This window comes from Dipodomys merriami, unplaced genomic scaffold (assembly GCF_024711535.1).
Source record: "Dipodomys merriami isolate MVZ:Mamm:240054 unplaced genomic scaffold, mDipMer1.0.p SCAF_32, whole genome shotgun sequence".
NCBI lineage: Eukaryota > Metazoa > Chordata > Mammalia > Rodentia > Heteromyidae > Dipodomys > Dipodomys merriami.
This window is the reverse complement of record NW_027204715.1, coordinates 10,822,086-10,839,787: the sequence shown is the minus strand read 5'-3', so window position 1 is coordinate 10,839,787 and position 17,702 is coordinate 10,822,086. Positions and strand designations below refer to the sequence as shown.

The 17,702-nt window shown below is 48.1% G+C and overlaps 1 protein-coding gene across 2 annotated transcripts in view; it reads left to right on the top strand.

The window, feature by feature from the left end:
• Positions 1-17,702, top strand: part of Myo10 (myosin X) — a 196,289-nt gene that overhangs the window by 157,009 nt on the left and 21,578 nt on the right. Inside the window, exons 20-27 of one of the 2 annotated variants that reach the window (XM_070042211.1) lie at positions 2,636-2,760; positions 2,859-2,973; positions 6,320-6,426; positions 7,336-7,569; positions 8,759-8,798; positions 9,429-10,289; positions 11,628-11,751; positions 14,529-14,772. In XM_070042211.1, the coding sequence (XP_069898312.1) occupies positions 2,636-2,760; positions 2,859-2,973; positions 6,320-6,426; positions 7,336-7,569; positions 8,759-8,798; positions 9,429-10,289; positions 11,628-11,751; positions 14,529-14,772 (1,850 nt within the window). Of the gene's footprint in view, positions 1-2,635; positions 2,761-2,858; positions 2,974-6,319; positions 6,427-7,335; positions 7,570-8,758; positions 8,802-9,428; positions 10,290-11,627; positions 11,752-14,528; positions 14,773-17,702 lie in introns of both variants that reach the window. The other variant, XM_070042210.1, reaches the window with a different exon arrangement.

Below are 17,702 nucleotides of genomic sequence, written 5' to 3'. Positions count from 1 at the left end.
GGGTTGCCATGGTGACAAGGCACTTTTTTTAAAGCCCAGGAATGGTGTTCATTATTGTTCTCAGTCTTTACTTAGCTGTGGGGGAAAGGTCAGTGTGGCCGCTGTTTTCCCTATGAAGTTTGGCTTGAGAGCCTAGGAAGCTGGCGGAATGTGGCTCAGGGAGACAGGACCATGGTGAGTGTGGAGGGCATTCGGGGCGGGGGCGGTCCTGTGACTGTCATCATAATAACTGAGGGTCAGACTGAGGGATTGTACGGATGCTGTTCGCTGGATGAAGGGGCAAACTGACAAACCAGAAGATGGGTCAGGAACAGCAAACATGGGAGCGATGTCTCGAACAATGAGCATCTTGGATCCTCCAACAGGTTTACTATGGAGACAGGTTCTCTGGTCTTAGGATATGGTAGTGGGTAGACATCGTGGATGTGCGCTGTACATTGCTCCGGGTCAGATTGAATTTCCAGATCCCTATCACAGAAACACGGAAGCCAAGCCACGCACTTCCCAAACGGTTCATTTCTGAAAGCGGAGATTCTGCCAAGGGAAGTTTGAGTCTTGATCATTTAATGGTTTTCTTACTTTTGAAAGGTGAGTTGAAATACCTCAAACTGTGAGCCACGGACAGCAGACTCTTGGCTCCAGTCTGCTGGTTACCGTCCCCTCCCCAGAGTGACTACTGAACGTGAAGATGGCTTGACTGCAGTTTTGTCTAGAAGAGCAGTTTTGTACTCTGAGCGCCGTAGGACGGCTAGAGATGAGGGGAACTCTTCCCTCCAAGGCTGTTCTGGACATTTGCAGAGCATTTTTTAAAGACCTTCAATTATTTGCTTACCTATTTGCAAGTTTAGGAAAACACCACTTTAAGCCTCATTTTGTGTTTATGACTGCATTTTATTTTAGGATCACTGACTAAGCTACTTTTGCATTTTTGTACTTTTTAACAATTACAGCTTAGGGATCAACTTTTCAGTCTTTTATTCATGGTTGTGTAGAATAACAAAAGACAAGTTAATTAAAGGGGATGAGTGTGTTTGTATTATAAAACCAATCACCAGTCAAAGAGCTGTGAGTGGGAAATGACCCACTTTTTTTGCTTTACCCCTGTAAACTGTCCTGGCCAGAATGCCTGTCAGTTTGTTTGCCAATTAAGCAGATAGTGACCCCATTTTTGAAGTTGAGATCTGGTTTGATTTTCTTTCTTTAATCCTTATGTCTTTAGGCTCAGTGAGCGAAGTATTTGACTGAAAATTGAACAAATTTCACTTCCTTTGTTTTTTGTTTTTGTTTTTTATCTAGTGACAACTATTTATGTCCCATTCTCCACCGTGTATGTGTGTGTGTGTGTGTGTGTGTGTGTGTGCGCTCATTTCTTGCTTGATACTGCATTCTTTAGAAGAAAAAAGTGCCTTTAAGTGCCTTAGATTTGATATATAAAAACAAAGCAATATTTGTCTGACAACCATTTAGATTCTTTTGAGAAAGGTGGATTTTAAAGTGGTGATTCATTTGTAGTTGTAAAATAGGCCATTTTTTACCTTGATTTTTTTTTATATCAGAGAAGATATGATATGCAACTTTTGACTTTGCTTGTGTATACTAACGAAGATACAGTGGTATTATAGTTAAACTATTACATATACTAATGTTACAAATGAGATAAAGTGGGCCTTTCTTCAGAAAGTATGTGAGTGGAGAAAATAATCAGCTCCTGGATAGAGGAGAAAACCTGTGGTGATGGGTGTTAAAGGAAAGACACAGACCCCTGGGAGCCTGTTTTCTAGTGTTCACCTTGGTGTGGGTTCAGAAGTGTTACTATTTTTATTTTTTGGTGCCAGTCCTGGGGCCAGTATTCAGAGCCTGGGGCACTGTCCTTGAGCTTTTTCTCTCAAGGCTGACGTTCTACCACTTGAGTACAGTTCTACTTCTGGCTTTTTGGTGGTTAACTGGAGACAGTCTCATGGATTTTACTGTCCAGATGGCTTTGAACCTTGGATCCTCAGTTACCAGATTTTTATTTTATTTTTTGCTGCCAGTCCTGGGGCTTAAACACTGGTCCTGGGGACTGTCCCTGAGGTTCATTTGCTCAAGGCTAGTGCTCTACCATTTCAGCCACAGTGCCACTTCTGGCTTTTTCTGTTTTGTTTTGTTTTTATGCCAGTGGTGGGGCCTGAACTCTGGGCCTGGGCACTGTCCCTCAGCTCTTTAACTCAAGGCTAGCGCTCTACCACTTGAGTCACAGCCCACTTCAGGTTTTTTTCTGGAATTGAGCCCAGGGCCTCATGCACGCAAGGCAAGCATTCTACCACTGAGCCACCTTCCCAACCCCTGGCTTTTCTGTTTATGTGCTACTGAGGAATCTAACCCAGAGCTTCATGTGTGTTAGGTAAGCATTCTATACTAGGCCACATTCCCAGCCCAGTTAACTAGATTCTTCAGTAGCTCTTACAATCATGAGCCAACAGTGGGTGCCCTTTTTTGTGCTGGTACTGGTCTTGAAACTCAGGGCCTATACTTTGGCTCCGAATTCTTGTGCACATATGTGTGTATGGTCACTAAAGCAACATTGAGGATGGTCTTAGGCGATTGTGTCTAATCCCACCATAACTAACTTCATCCCACTTTCTGAATGTTCCAGATGCCAGACCAGTTTGACCAGGCTGTTGTGCTAAATCAGCTGAGGTACTCGGGGATGCTGGAGACGGTGAGGATCCGCAAAGCCGGCTATGCGGTGCGAAGGCCCTTTCAGGATTTCTACAAAAGGCAAGCAGAGCTGGACAGCTAGCTCCGATCTCCTTTCAGAGGGGTGGAAGCAGGGGGAGCCCGTGCAGAACGCGGCGCCATGTGCCTCTGTGTTGCAGGTATAAAGTGCTCACGAGGAACGTAGCCCTGCCCGAGGATGTCCGGGGAAAGTGCACTGTGCTCCTGCAGCTCTACGACGCCTCCAGCAGCGAGTGGCAACTGGGGAAGACCAAGGTACCTTTGTGGGGCCCAGTCCCCTTAAGCCCGGAAGGCTTCCCCAGGCCTGGTGTGCCAACACACCAAGAACCGTTTTTGTCTTTCGGGCCTGGGGCTTGAACTCAGGGCCTTGTGCTCTTGCTTGGCTTTTTCAAGGCTAATGCTTTACCATTTGATCCACAAACTCCACTTCTGGCTTTTTTGGTGGTTAATTGGAGATAAAGAGTCTCACAGATTATGTTGTCCAGGGTGGCTTCAAACCCTGATCCTCAGATCTCAACCTCCTGAGTTACTAGGATTCTGGGCATCAGCCCCCAGCGTAGAATCAAGGTTTTCACCTGCGCCCTCACTCACTGTGGTCTTTTGTCTTCCCAACACTGCAAAGGACACTATTTCAATAAGGGACACACTGAACCAGCTCATCAGAATTGTGCCTACCTGGTACCCAGGGTTGTTGTTGTGCCAGGCAGCTACACCACCTCACAACTGAGACCACCATAGGAAGCCAGCAGTCTGAAATCCTGTAGGTGGCCAAAAACTCAGTCCAGAAAAGGGAAGGGAGGGGGCAGCCTTTGTTTTCAAATGTGCTGCTGTGGCGCAGGCCCTCACCCCTCACTCCACACAACAGTCTAGCCCCAACTTCCTTCATCAGACAGACAGTTCCAAGCTGACCTCTTCTTCCTGTGTCAGCAAACTGCCAAAAATCTCAGTTGGCTTTGCAGTCCACCCCTTCCAGTGCTTGTTCCAGGGGAAGACACCAGTGTGATTCTCAACTCAGACCCAAGCATCTGGGTCTGGTGTTTAGGATCTGGTCCTCCAGCCTGACTTTCCTGCCCCTCTCCATGGCTCTGAAATGTCAGAGGAGCATTTCCAGGTTTCCAGCCAGCACCACATGGTTTGGGTTTGTTTGGAGATGATATCTCCTTATGTTGCTGGGACTGGTCTCAAGCTCTTGATAAAATTGATCCTCCCAACTCAGACTCCTGAGTAACTGGGATTATAACAGGTTTCTTTGTTAAAGAGGGAAAGAAAGGAAAGAGAGTGTTTAATTAACCAATATGAAATCTATGGAAAGACTTCAGCTGGAGTTCATGTCTACTCAGCAAAGAAGTCAGATGCACGGACACTGGGCTGGGTTGGCTGGGGAGGGCTTCAGATTCAGGCAGTCCAAGGCGTTTAGAGCTGTGGCTTGGAAAGCAGCAGACATTGTCAGAGGTGGAGCCTGCCGTCTGACTCTGTCTCAGGATGCTCATCTCTGCTCACATGAGTTTTGACAGCATTCCATTCCCAGCTTTAGTAGGACTGAGGTCCCCACTTTCTCTCTGGTTCTCCATCAGAGTCAGCTAAAGGTTCCTGAATTTGCTTGCTAGGCTGCCTGACACAGAGACCATGAACTGATCTGTCCAGGCTCAAAATGAGATCAGCTTTAGAAATTAAGGTAGTCGTTTATGCTAGGCACCAGTGACTCCTGCCTATAATCCTAGCTACTCAGGAAGCTGAGATTTGAGGATCACAGTTCAAAGCCCAGCAGGAAAGTCTGAGATTCTTTTTCTTTGTGTGTGTATGGGGGGGGTCCGGTTGTGGGGCCTGAACTCTGGGCCTAGGCGCTGTCCCTCAGCTCTTCAGCTCAAGGCGAGCGCTCTACTACTTGAGCCACCGCGCCACTTCCGGCTTTTTGCTTATGTGGTGCTGAGGAATCGAACCCAGGGCCTCAGGCATGCAAGGCAAGCGCTCTACCACTGAGCCAACTTCCCAGCCCCAAGTCTGAGATTCTTATCTCCAATTAACCACTAGAAAACTGGTAGCAGCTGTAAGGCTCAAAGTGGTAGAGTACTGGCCTTGAGCAGAAAAAGCACAAGGACAGGACCCAGCCCCTAAATTCAAGCTTTAGTACTAAAACAAAAAAAACATTTAACAATCATGCCTATACATACGGTAGATTCAAGGGAGAACTTAGTGTAATTCCTTAGAAAAGCAAAGGCAAAGTTCAACAAAACAAACACTAGAAAGCAAGTATTCAAAGGTAGGGTGGGTCAAGGGGAAACACTAGACAAGAGGAGAAGAAGGGGAGAATGCAGTTAAGAATTCAGTGTAGGGGCTGGGAAGGTGGCTCAGTGGTAGAGCGCTTGCCTTGCATGCATGAGGCTCTGGGTTCTATTCCTCAGTATCACATAAGCAGAAAAGGCCAGAAGTGGCCCTGTGGCTCAAGTGGTAGAGCGCTAGCCTTGAGCTGAAGAGCTGAGGGACAGTGCCCAGGCCCAGAATTCAGGTCCCCTGACGAACAAAAAAAAGAAAAGAAAAGAAATCAATGTGGCCAGACACTGGTGGCTCACTCCTGTAATCCTTGCTACTCAGGAGACTGAGATCTGAGGATCGCAGTTCAAAGCCAGCCCAGGCAGGAAAGTCAGTGAGACTCTTTTTTTTTTTTTTTTAAATAAGTTTTTTATTGTGAAAATACTGTACAGAGGGGTTACAGTTACATGATTAAGGTAATGAGTACAGTTCTTATCAAGCATTCTTGCCTCCTTTGTTTTTCCCCTTCTCTCCCCATGAGACTCTTATCTCCAATAAGCCACTAGAAAACCAGAAGTAGCTCTGTGGCTCAAGTGGTAGAGTGCTAGCATTGAACTGAAGAGCTGAGAGACAGCGCCCAGGCCCAGAGTTCAAGCCCCAAGACTGACAAAAAAAAAAAAAAAAGAAAGAATTCAGCATATATCTTACAAAATTAAAAAGTGATGGAAGGGGGTGAGTTGAGGAGGGATGAGCTAGAATGTTGAAAGGGGCGACGCTGAATAAGATGCATTGTATTCATAAAACTGCTTTGCTAAATGGTAGTACCTTTGTACAACTACTTAAAGACAATAAAATACTTTTTAAAACCAATCATGCCTATAGAATGTACTAGTAATAACCAAAACATAAGGCTTAGGTTTTATATGTTCTTTTTATTTTCTTTTCCTGTGATACTCCTCTCCCCCTTTCCCCCAATCCAGTCCTGGGGCTTGAACTCAGGGCCTGGGCACTGTTCAAGGCTAGGGCTTTACCACTTGAGCCACAGCATCACTTCCAGCTTTTTCTGAGTAGTTTCTTGGAAATGAGAGTCTCACGGACTTTCCTGCTCTGGCTGGCTTTGAACTGTAATCCTCAGATCAGATCTCAGCCTCCTGAGTAGGTAGGATTACAGGCGTGAGCCACTAGCACCTGGCTCATTGGGATATTTAGCAGGATCTGCTGGCTCTGTTGTATGTGTGGCTCTCCTTAGACACCAGGAAAGAGGGAAACAGGAGCTACCCCCAAGTCCAGCCTGAGTGAGACCTTCACTGTACCAGCTACTGTGGGCTGAGACCCATGACTCTCTCCACAGGTCTTCCTTCGGGAATCCTTGGAGCAGAAGCTAGAGAAGCGGCGGGAGGAGGAAGTCTACCGGGCAGCCATGGTGATCCAGGCCCACATCTTGGGCTACTTGGCACGGTAAGAGCCACACCTTGGTAAAGCCACACAGGGGCTTTGTGTGTCCCCAGTGGGGTGGCTTGTGAGCTTGGAGGAGCCACTCCTGTAAGCATGACCTGAGTAGCAATAGACAAGCAATTCATATGGGGGCTCTACTGTGTTACTCAAATTGTCTACCGTCTATTCTTCTGCATCCTGTGCTCAAGGCTACTGCTTTTGTTGTCACAGCCGCATATCCCTTATCCAAATGCCGAAGAGATATTAGGCCAACCTACAAGCATGAAGCCTTGAGTTCAAATGCCAGTACTGTCTACCAAAAGAACTGACCAAGGATTTTCGGATGAACAATGCTCAACTCATGTCATCTTATCAGTAGTTTCTACTTATTTGGGAAATGAGACAACTTCTCACCTGGCATTTTAGTTGTGCCCACTACATGTCTAGCATGGCACCAAGAGCTAAGGCATTCCATTTTCTGTGGTACAGAGCCTCCCTGTGGTGGTTGCTGTTGGCTGGTTGGTTGTTTTCATATGAACAGGAGGCCAGAGTGAATCTCCCTTGGTCCAGGCCATTCAAGGTTGGCATTAGGCTTTACATGTCTCCTTCGCCAGGGTAGCCATAGTATTCTTCTTTTGTGTGTGTGTGTGTGTGTGTGTGTGTGTGTGTGTGTGTGTGTGTGTGTGTGTGTGTGTGTTCTTTGTTTTACTTTGTGTGTGTGTGTGTGTGTATGTGAGTGTGTATGTGAGTGTGTGAGTGTGTGTGTTCTTTGTTTTACTTTTTAGCCAAAGAGCCTCTTTGTCCTCTCCAGTCCTCCCAGTGAGAGAATCCTTCCAAAACTAGGTCCCTTTTGTCTTGTGGCCAGAATGTAAGCTCATTTGAATAGCTCACAATCTCATTACCTCAATGACTATTCTCCTGTTTTCCTTTTAGAAAGCAGTACAGAAGGGTCCTTTATTGTGTGGTGATGATACAGAAGAATTATAGAGCCTTCCTTATGAGGAAGAGATTTTTACACCTGAAAAAAGCGGCCATCGTGTTCCAGAAGCAACTCCGAGGCCAGCTGGCACGTAGAGTTTACAGACAACTGCTGGCAGAGAAAATGGAGCAAGAGGAAAGGAAGAGGCAGGAGGAAGAAGAGAAGAGAAAGCGGGAGCAAGAAGAGAGGTATAGTGCCTTTCTCCATTAGATGAAACTAAAGGATGTATTTTGACTTTTTTGCTTATTATCAGAACCTGTTTACTTGAAACAAAACAGTAAATCTTGGTAGCACTGAGACCCAATTCTGTGCATTTTTGTTTCTTGTGTAGATTGAGGCTCTGTCCTCCCCAGTCTTTCCACTGGCCTTAGCAAAGCTCATTGAAGGGTCTTAGCCAGGTGCTATAGTATGCTATAGTATAGCTCATACCTACCATCCCAACTAATCTGGAGGTAGGGATGGCTGGGGAGACTGAGGTTTGAAACCATCCAGGGGCAGAAAATTAGCCAGATCTCACTCATCTCAATAAAAGCAGCTGGATGTGTAGTTATTACCAGTCATCCCTGCTACAAAGGAAGCATAAGTGGGAAGATCAAGGTCACAACTAGTCTCACCAAAAAGAAAAAAATACAAGACTAAGATCTGAGGATTGAGCTTTACAAAGCCAGCCCAGGCAGGAAAAGCCATGAGATTCTTATCTCCAATAAAACTACCAAAAGACTGGAAGTGGCACTGTGGCTCCGGTGGTAGAGTACCAGCCTTAGCTCAGGGCTAGCCACGCCCTGAGTTCAAAACTCCAGTACAAGTTAAAAAAATAATAAACTGGGAAGTTGGCTCAGTGGTAGAGCGCTTGCCTTGCATGCATGAGGCCCTGGGTTCAATTCCTCAGCACCACATAAGCAGAAAAACAAAAAGCCAGAAGTGGTGCTGTGGCTAGCCTTGAGCTGAAGAGCTGGGGGACAGTGCCCAGCTCAGAGTTCAGACCCCACAACTGGACCCCCCCAAAAAATAAAAAATAAATAATAATAGTAATTGGAGCAGGGTGTCAGTAGCTTGTGCCTGTAATCTGAAACCTGAGGATCTTTGTTTGAAGCCAGCCTGGGCATGAAGAATCATTAGACTTTTCTTTCCAATGAGCCAACAAAAGGCCAAACGTGGCTTAAGTGGTAGAGCACCAGACTTGAGTGAAAAAGCTAAGAGACAGAGCCCAGGCCTGAGTTCAAGGCCCAGTACCAGCATGAAAATAAAGTTGTATCTTCGGTTGCGCCTTAGAACAATTGTAGAGCACTTGCTCCTATGCACAAGGGTTTCTGCAGGCTAGACCTGGCTGAAATGACTTAGAGGTTATTGCTGATTTCACTTTTCTTTTTTCTTTAGAGAAAGAGCACAGAGAGAAGCAGAGCTCCGAGTCCAGCAGGTGGTAAATACTGGGGCAACCTGCCCGCCCCCCACCTTACTTCTCTTTCACTTTAGGATTCAAACTCCTCGAGTGCACACGCGTATGCACACACACACTGTGTAGGACTAGTTTCCTCTCCACCTCTACCTTTGGGCAAAGCTTAATGAATGTCTTCAGATTTAAATGCAAATGACAGGCATGTCCCTTGGGGCCTGACCCAGGTGGATTATAAAACAATGGAAATTGAGTTTCTCACCGTCTGGAAGGCTGGGGCGTCCCAGCTCAAAGTGGCTGTGGGTTTGGGTCTCCTGATGCCTCTCTCCTTGGCTTCCAGACGCCTCCCCCCCCCCCCCCCCCACGGTGTGCCCAGACCCTGTGTCTTGGCCGAGGGCTTCTGGGCCCAACTTAATCACCTCTTTAAAGCCCTCTCTGCATACACATTTGCATTGTGAGGACTGGGGGATTAGTCCTTTAGCATAAGAATGGGCTGGAGACACAATTCTGCCCGGCCCCCCCCATTTCCATCGTGATTGCCTGAGGGGAGGGAGGGGGGGACACCGGAGGGTTTCATTGTAACGCCCTCCTCCTCCTCCTCCTCCTCCTCCTCTTCCTCCTCTTCCTCCTCCTCCTCCTCTTCCTCGCGTCCAGGAGGCGGAAGCCCGGAAGCAGCTGGAGGAGCGCGAGGCCCTGCGGAAGCGCCAGGCGGAGCTGGAGCGGCAGCAGGAGAACCGGCAGGTGGAGGAGATCCTGCGGCTGGAGAAGGAGATCGAGGACCTGCAGCGCATGAAGGAGCGGCAGGAGCTGTCGCTGACGCAGGCCTCGCTGCAGAAGCTGCAGCGGCTGCGGGACGAGGAGCTGCGGCGGCTGGAGGACGAGGCGTGCCGCGCAGCGCAGGAGTTCCTGGAGTCCCTGAACTTCCACGAGATCGACGAGTGCGTGCGGCACATCGAGCGCTCGCTGTCGGAGGGCGGCGAGGGCGGCGGGGGCGGCGGCCCCGCGGAGAAGCCCCGCTTCAACTTCAGCCAGCCGTACCCCGAGGAGGACGACGACGACGCGGAGGACGGGGTGGACGAGGTGGACGAGGGCTTCGAGGCGGACGACGACGCCTTCAAGGACTCGCCCAACCCCAGCGAGCACGGCCACTCGGACCAGCGCACCAGCGGCATCCGCACGAGCGATGACTCCTCGGAGGAGGACCCCTACATGAACGAGCCGCGGCCCGGCGCGCCCTGCGCCCCCGGCCCGCCCGCCGCGCCCGCGCCCGCCAGCCCGCGCGGCTCCGGCTCCTCCGGCGGGGAGTCCGCCTACTGCCTGCCCCAGAGCCCCGGCGACGGGGACGAGCCCTCCCCCGACGACGACGACTACGAGGACGGGGCCGCCACCTCCGCCAGCAGCGTCACCTGCTCCCACTCCTACGGCAGCCAGTGGTCCCCGGACTACCGGGGCTCCATGGGCACCTACAACAGCTCCGGGGCCTACCGGTTCAGCTCCGAAGGGGCGCAGTCCTCGGTGAGTGCCAGCCGGGGCTGGGCCGAGTGCCCCAGGCCTGTCATTCCTAGTGCCCGGGAGAGGGGCGTCCCGGAAGATCACGATTGGAGGGTTAGCCTGGGGGTGGGGGGCAAAGGGTCTGGAGACCCTCACTTCAAACAGTAGAAAGCTGAGCGCGCTCATGCAGGCCGGTGTAAATAGGAGGATTGCAGTCCACACCGGTCCTGGCATAAGTAAATGCAAAACCTTATTCAAAAACCAACCTAGCCGGGCATGCTGGGGGCTCAAGCCTGTAATCCTAGCCCCTCAGGAGGCTGAGATGGGAGGATCACGGTTCGAAGCCAGCCCAAGCAGGAAACTCCCGAGAGACCCTCCACTCCAATTAGTCATCGAAAAAAGCCTGAAGTGGCGCTGTGGCTCAAGTAGTAGAGCACTAAGCCCTGAGCAAAAGGAGCCTTGCAACAGTGCCCCAAAGGCCTAGAGTTTCAAGCCCCAGGATCGGCCACAAAGTAAAATTTAAAAAATAGCAAAAGTTGAAAAAACAGCCAAGTGAAAATGGCTGGGGGGGGTGGGGTGGATCAAGTGGTGAGACTCTTGCCTAGCAAGAACAAGGCCTTGAGTTAAACCTCAGTCAGCGCCCCCCCCCAAAAGCCCTGGAGCCTAAGATTTCAGAGTGGAGTTTAAACATAATCTTGCACCCCATTTCACTTACCCTGGACAGCGGAATTGGGAGATGCCTCTTGGAAGTGGGGCACAAGTCCCAGGCCTGAGCCTGAGCTTTACCCGGCTGCAAAAACCCCAGCACTGGGATTACATCTGCCAAGGGCTCCTGGAGAAATTCCCTCGCAGCCCCTGCCCCGCAGCAGGCTGATTTCCTGCTCTGGTTTTAGGAAGGACTCCCTAGGGGTTATTAAATACATTTCCAGTTTCTGGAGTCCTTTAAAAGTTTGCTTTTTCCCTTTGGTCACGCTACTAAACACTGTCTTTCCTTTCTAAGACGTGGTAATATTTTTAGCATAGCAATTTAAAGGAGATTAACTGTGTCGTGGTTTTGGTTCAAAATTATACCTAAAGGAGATTAACTATGGTGTGGTTTTGGCTCAAAATTATACCTTTAAACAGCAGTGTTATTTTTAGAACCTTTGGATTTAAAGCACATCTTGTGTTTTAGCTATCTGGCCAAGTGACCGTTTGACCCTAACCCTTGGTATCTGGTAATTCAGGGTTCCTTTCATTTCTGTGTTCATTGGAGCACATGCATGGGGGTATGGCTGCCTGGTTTTGCTGCGAATATGAACTGCACATCTCCTTAGCCTGACCAGCATGTCTGTCTGCCCCTCCATCCTTCTCCTTGTGCAGTTTGAAGACAGCGAAGAGGACTTGGACTCCAGGTTTGACACGGACGACGAGCTGTGTTACCGGCGAGACTCTGTGTACAGCTGTGTCACCCTGCCTTACTTCCACAGTTTCCTGTACATGAAAGGTAGGACTTGTGCACCACCCCCCGAAACCTGGCCACCACACTGCAAAACCAGCATCTGCTTTCCCTGAGCTGCTGCTCCAGGGCCTGGGAAAGTTACTCAGCCTCCCCGCATTCAGTATTGTGACAGCTGGGTGTGAGTGTTGGTGCCATGCTAATGTCACGAGGGCAGTGTGGCTCTACCACGGGACTGTGGACTTCACTCCCCTGGATTGGCAAATGACCATTGTCGGTCTCTCCCTCCTGTTCATATACTTTCTTACTCTCTCTGACACACAAACACACATGTGTACACACAGAGAATCGGGCATTAGCGAATCAAAGAGGAAAAGTCAAGTCTGTAGGTCCTGGGTTGATTGAACTTGCTTCCTGTACCTGCTTTGTGATGACAAGTTGACCTATCTATTGCAGTTGCTACTAATATAAAATGTGCTGTGTTGAACCTTAATATTTGAGGGTTTTTCTTAAATTTTAAATAATATAAATAGGGAGTGTTAATTCTCCCTCTTGGCTATATTGGGTTTAGATTCAGGGCTTCTTGCAGGCGTGCTTCTGCTGAGCCACGCCTCCATCCAGGAGTATGTTTTCACTTGGACCTGGTACTGGAGATTTCCCCTGATTCACACTCTGACCTCGGGCTCCGCACCCAGGGTGGGACAGTGAGGAGCCCTATTGTTACCAGTGTAGGTAACGAAAGGGTGGGGGACCGTCCTGCTTTTCACAAGGTCCTAGACCAGGTAAGAGCGTAAGCAAAACAAGCAAATAATGACCAAAAAAGCCAATGCCAAAATAGCATGCAAATACAAAACCCACGAGAAAGGGAAGAGTCATTTAGTCATTTCTTTTTGGTCAGAAGGAGAAAGGAAGAACAAATGCAAAAAGAAGGCCGTAGGGGAAAAGTGAAGGAAATGGCTAGAGAAGGCTAACCATTGGATGGCAGAAGAATGGGGAGAAGAGAACAGGGTGCAAAGCCAAGGGTCCTGTGCCTCCACCCGTCATCAGTCATAGCCACTCAGGAGGCTGCCATGTGAGCTAGGCAGCTCAGGGCCCGCCCAGGCAAGCAAGTCTTGTGAGACTCTTTATCTCAATCACCAATACGTAAACCTAGAAGCAGAGGTGTGTCTCAAGTGGTAGAACCCTAGCCTTGAGCAAAAAAAGCTTAGGGACAGTGCCCAGGCCTTGAGTTCAGGCCCCACTACCAACCAAAAAAAGGTTATTGAGAAAATGTAGCATCATTTAGTCTTAAATGAGATCATAAATACAATAAGATCCCCAGTTTTCAGAGAACAGTAGAAGAGACCAGTTTGCAGTTATGCACAAGGACGAGTTCTTACTGGCTATAGATAGCTTGCTAAAGGCATAAAGTAGGAAGTGAATAGCATCGATCAAATTCCTTAGTTAAAAGTGTCAGAGGAGCACGAGGACTTGGGGGTGAGGAATTGGGAGGTAGAGGAGAGGAACTACACATCCACCCACCGCCAGGAACACAGCAGGAATGGCTCCTGGATGCTTTGGTGCTCAGTGTAGGATGATAAAAGAATGGAAAGTCTGTGTGCTACTGTTTCCTTCCGGGCTTGTTTTGAGAAACTCAGATTAAAGTCACAAATCAAGAACAATAATACTCCGTTTTGACAGTGCTTGGCCAGTTTGCTGTAGGTTAAGAAATAGCTCTGACACTTGGCTTGATTGCCAGAGGTATCCCTGCCAGGCGAGCTGGAGTGCTTTCAGAGGAGGAGGAAAATGTCTGTGTAAGTTCAGCAAAATAGGTGGGCCTTCTTTCCATGATTTGTTTGCTCCATGAGGCTCAGATCTGTAATTATTGTCACAATCACTGAAGAAAACTCAACATTTATTTTCTGTCAAATTTCTTTTCCTAGCTGGGCCTGGTGGCTCAAGCGTGTAATCCTAGCTACTTGGTAGGTGCAAGATTTATCAAGGCACCAAGCTCGGAAGACCTGGTGTCATCGAACAAAAACCGGGGTGTGGTGGCATACACCGGTCATCTTAGAGACATGGGAATCACAAACAGGTAGATCCTGGCCCAGTCTAGTACAGTATTCAAAGAAAATGAAAGCCAAAAAGACTGGGCGCATGGTTCAAGTAATACAGCTCCTGTTTTAGGAAGTATAGGGCCCCGGCTTCAGGCCTCAGTGCTGCCATATGTGTGTGTGTGGTAGCTCAAGTGGTAGAATCTTGAGTGGAAAAAGCTTATGGAACTGTGCCCAGGTCCTGTGTTCAAGCCCTAGTACCACCACACACACAAAAAAGATTTCTAACCAGGCATCGGTGACTCATGCCTGTAATCCCAGCTACACAGAGGCTGAGATCTGAGAAATACAGTTAGAAACTAGCTAGGCAGAAAAGTCTGTGAGACTCTTTTATCTCCAATAAATTACTGAGAAAAAGTATGGTCAAGTAGTAGACACTAGTTTTGAGCAAAAGCTCAGGGACAGCGCCCAGGTGCTGAGTTGAAGCCTCAGGACACACACATCCTCAGGACACACACACACACACACACACACCCTCAGGACACACACACACACACACACACACCACAAAATAAATAGATAAAAACAAGAAATCTCAGTTGAGTGAGTAAGACTGAATTATTATGCGTAAGGACTAGAGCAACAAGGATGTGTAACGAAACCTCTCACCCAAGGGTCTCCAAGTGCATGTCAGCTGGGGCACAGTTGAGGACTGGCTGTCCCTTTCGCCTCTGTAGATGTGTTTGACGGACTGTTTCCTTCCACCTTTCTCTGCCCCGTCTTGGGGAACAGGTGGCTTAATGAACTCCTGGAAGCGCCGCTGGTGCGTCCTCAAGGACGAGACCTTCCTGTGGTTCCGCTCCAAGCAGGAGGCCCTCAAGCAAGGCTGGCTCCACAAGAAAGGAGGAGGCTCCTCCACCCTGTCCAGGAGAAACTGGAAGAAGCGCTGGTTCGTCCTCCGCCAGTCCAAGCTGATGTACTTTGAAAACGACAGTGAGGAGAAGCTCAAGGGGACTCTAGAAGTCCGGACGGCCAAGTAGGTTGCTGACAGCTGCACACACGGCTGGCTGCGGCTGGGGTGTTCTGGGTAGTGGGGGGCTGGTGGCTGTTGATGGCGACAGAGCTGCACTGAGCACTTGCATGACTGCTGAGCAAGTGCTCAGTGAGTGGGTAGTTCGGTTCAGCAGACTGAATTATCTGGACACTGGAAGCGAGACTTCTTTTTGTGGACCCTTTGTTACTCACGGTTGTGCTCAGGTGAATGGCTTCCATTTAGAAGATGGGTTCTGGGACTTAGAACTAGCCCATTAGAAAAGACATGGTAGATCTACAGGAGAAAGTCTACTAATGAGTCAACTTCATTTTCAATTCTTCCATACTCTGTTAGTCACAGATGGATCTGCTGAATCGGGCAGACTGACAGATGTGTTTTTGAGTGCATTGGGAGTGCCCATCTTCCCTTGTCCCAGCAGGAGGAAGAACAGCACTTGCATGTAAATTCTACACAATCACTTTTTCTGCCAATTCTTTTGAGACTATCATGGGCTTAACATTTTTTTTTTTTGTTACAAGTTAATGTTTTCAGGGAAGGTGGCTCAGTGGTAGAGTGCTTGCCTTGCGTGCATGAGGCCCTGGGTTCGATTCCTCAGCACCACATACACAGAAAAGGCCAGAAGTGGCACTATGGCTCAAGTGGCGGAGCACTAGCCTTGAGCTGAAAAGCTGAGGAGCAGCGCCCAGGCCTAGAGTTCAAGCCCCACAACCAACAAAAAAAAACAAGAAACAAAAAGGTTGTTTTCAAAAACTTGTTGGTACCAGAAGTGGCTGCTTTTCTTGGGTAACTAGGCACTAAGCATAAAAATTTGTTTGGGGATAATCTGAACCCACCCTTCTCTCAACACTAGCCAACACAAGTATTTGGGGAAGTGGTAGAATGAGCCTAAAGAGATCCAATTAATCCCTAAAGTCAGGGGTCCTGAAAATGTTCCCAACAGCCAGCATCAGCAGCTTGGGAAGTTATTCAGGGGCTGGTAGAAAGTTGACTGAGGAAAGGAATGTCTTTCTGTATTTGATTTTCAGGAAAAGTGCAGACAGGAGACTCTAGGACTTCTCTCTAGGCTGTCCCTTGGGGTTCATTAGGAGCAAGAGTGGGTTTGGAGGAATCTGGGTCTGAATCCTACCAGTGGTCACAGCCTGGTACAGCTGTCATCTTTTGGTGTCTGCCTTCTACCCTGCTTGCTGTGACGCTCCTCCTGTTCAACTCACAGAGAGGGCAGAGAGAGACAGAGCTGTCACCAGAGTAGAATGATGTACATTTGCTCTTCATTCCATGGTTTGTGTAGGTGAGAAAATATTCAGAAAAATTGCTAAGTATAGTGGCACATGTCTGTAGTCCTGGCTACTTGGGAGGCTGAGATTGGGGGGATCTTTTTCAGGCCAGCTGAAGAAACCATGAAATCCCCGTGGCCAGAAATATAATTCAGAGAATCACTGTCCATGATGGTCTAGGCAAAAAGTGAGACCCTATCTGAAAAGTAACCAGAGCGAAAAGGACCAGCCAGAGTCATGGCCGAAAACAAGCAGGAGACCCTCAGTTCAAACCCCAGTGCCACCAAAAGCTAAATTAAAAACTAAGTGGATGGAATAAATAATCTGTCCTAAACATAATTTTCCCCCTTATTTTCTAAGCAATATACTGATTAATATAATTTATATACTGCTTATATAATTCGAGTGTCTTTAGTCATCTAGTGGTGGTTTAAGATCTATGGGAGACTGTGCATAGGTTGAGCACAAATACCATGCTACATCTGCAGGTATCTTAGGTGAGTCCTGGAACCCACAGATACTGAGAGGGGAAGAGTTTGTCCCTTTTGCAACTTTATTGTTCTCAGTAAAAACGCTATTCTCCAAGGGCTTCGTCAGAATTACATTAAGAGAGAGAGCCATTTCTGTCACATTCCTAGCTAGGATTTCACCATGTAAATTTTTTTTTTTCCCTGCTCTGGTCCTCACTTCTGCTTATGTTTTGCCCTGATTTTTTTTTTTTTTTTTTTTTACCCCATCTCTGGGGAGGGTCGGAGAGTGTTGGGATAAGATGAGATCCGGGAACATCAAATCCTGCCCTTCCCTCATAGCCCCTGATGGAAATGGGGCCCTGTGTCAGACGTGTGTCTGATCAGCCAAGGCCTTCATCCATGATGGAAAGCTGTTATCTTGTCAAATGTTTTTGCCTGCCGGTGCAAAAGGTAACCTGTCTGCCCGGGACCTTTGTGTTTCCTCATGGATGACCACAGGGCAAGAAAAATGGAACTTGCATGCTCCCTTTAAGTCTTTTTGTAATGAGCATTGACCTGTTGATAAAGGTGTACAGCCCTCTTAGCCCACTCCAGCATCCCCAACCCCACCCCACTTCTTGGCACTCTTTTATGGATTGAGCATTAAGTTTCCAACCCATAAGCTTTGGGAACACATTGAAAGCAAGATGAGCTCACACTACACTAGGTCAGTTGGTCACTTGGTTTCCTTCCATTCTAAGAAGGAGCAAAAGGTAGGATTCCCTAAACAGTGGAGGCATTGGATTGGGGCAGCGTGAGAAGAGCGCCCTCTCTGGGGGAGTCAAGAGACTGCAATGCCTCCCTCCCTGAATACATGAATAGCCAGCTCCAGTCTGGCTAGCTGAGAGGTCTTAGGAATCAATATTGAAAGAAAAGGAGGCTTGGCTTCTAAAGGTGCATGAGTCACCCTGTTACACTAGTTCACATTCTGGTGTGAAAATATAAATTTATTATTTTGAGAGAGGGCAAGACTATGTTCATGTAACATTTATTCTAGTATATCTTTTCTTTTTTATCGATGATGGTTGATAATCTTTTACTCTGCCTACTTTTAAGTGTTGTCATAGATATATGTGTAACCAACTCGGCATCTTTAGCCTGAAACACTCCGAACTCTTTGAAAGTTAAT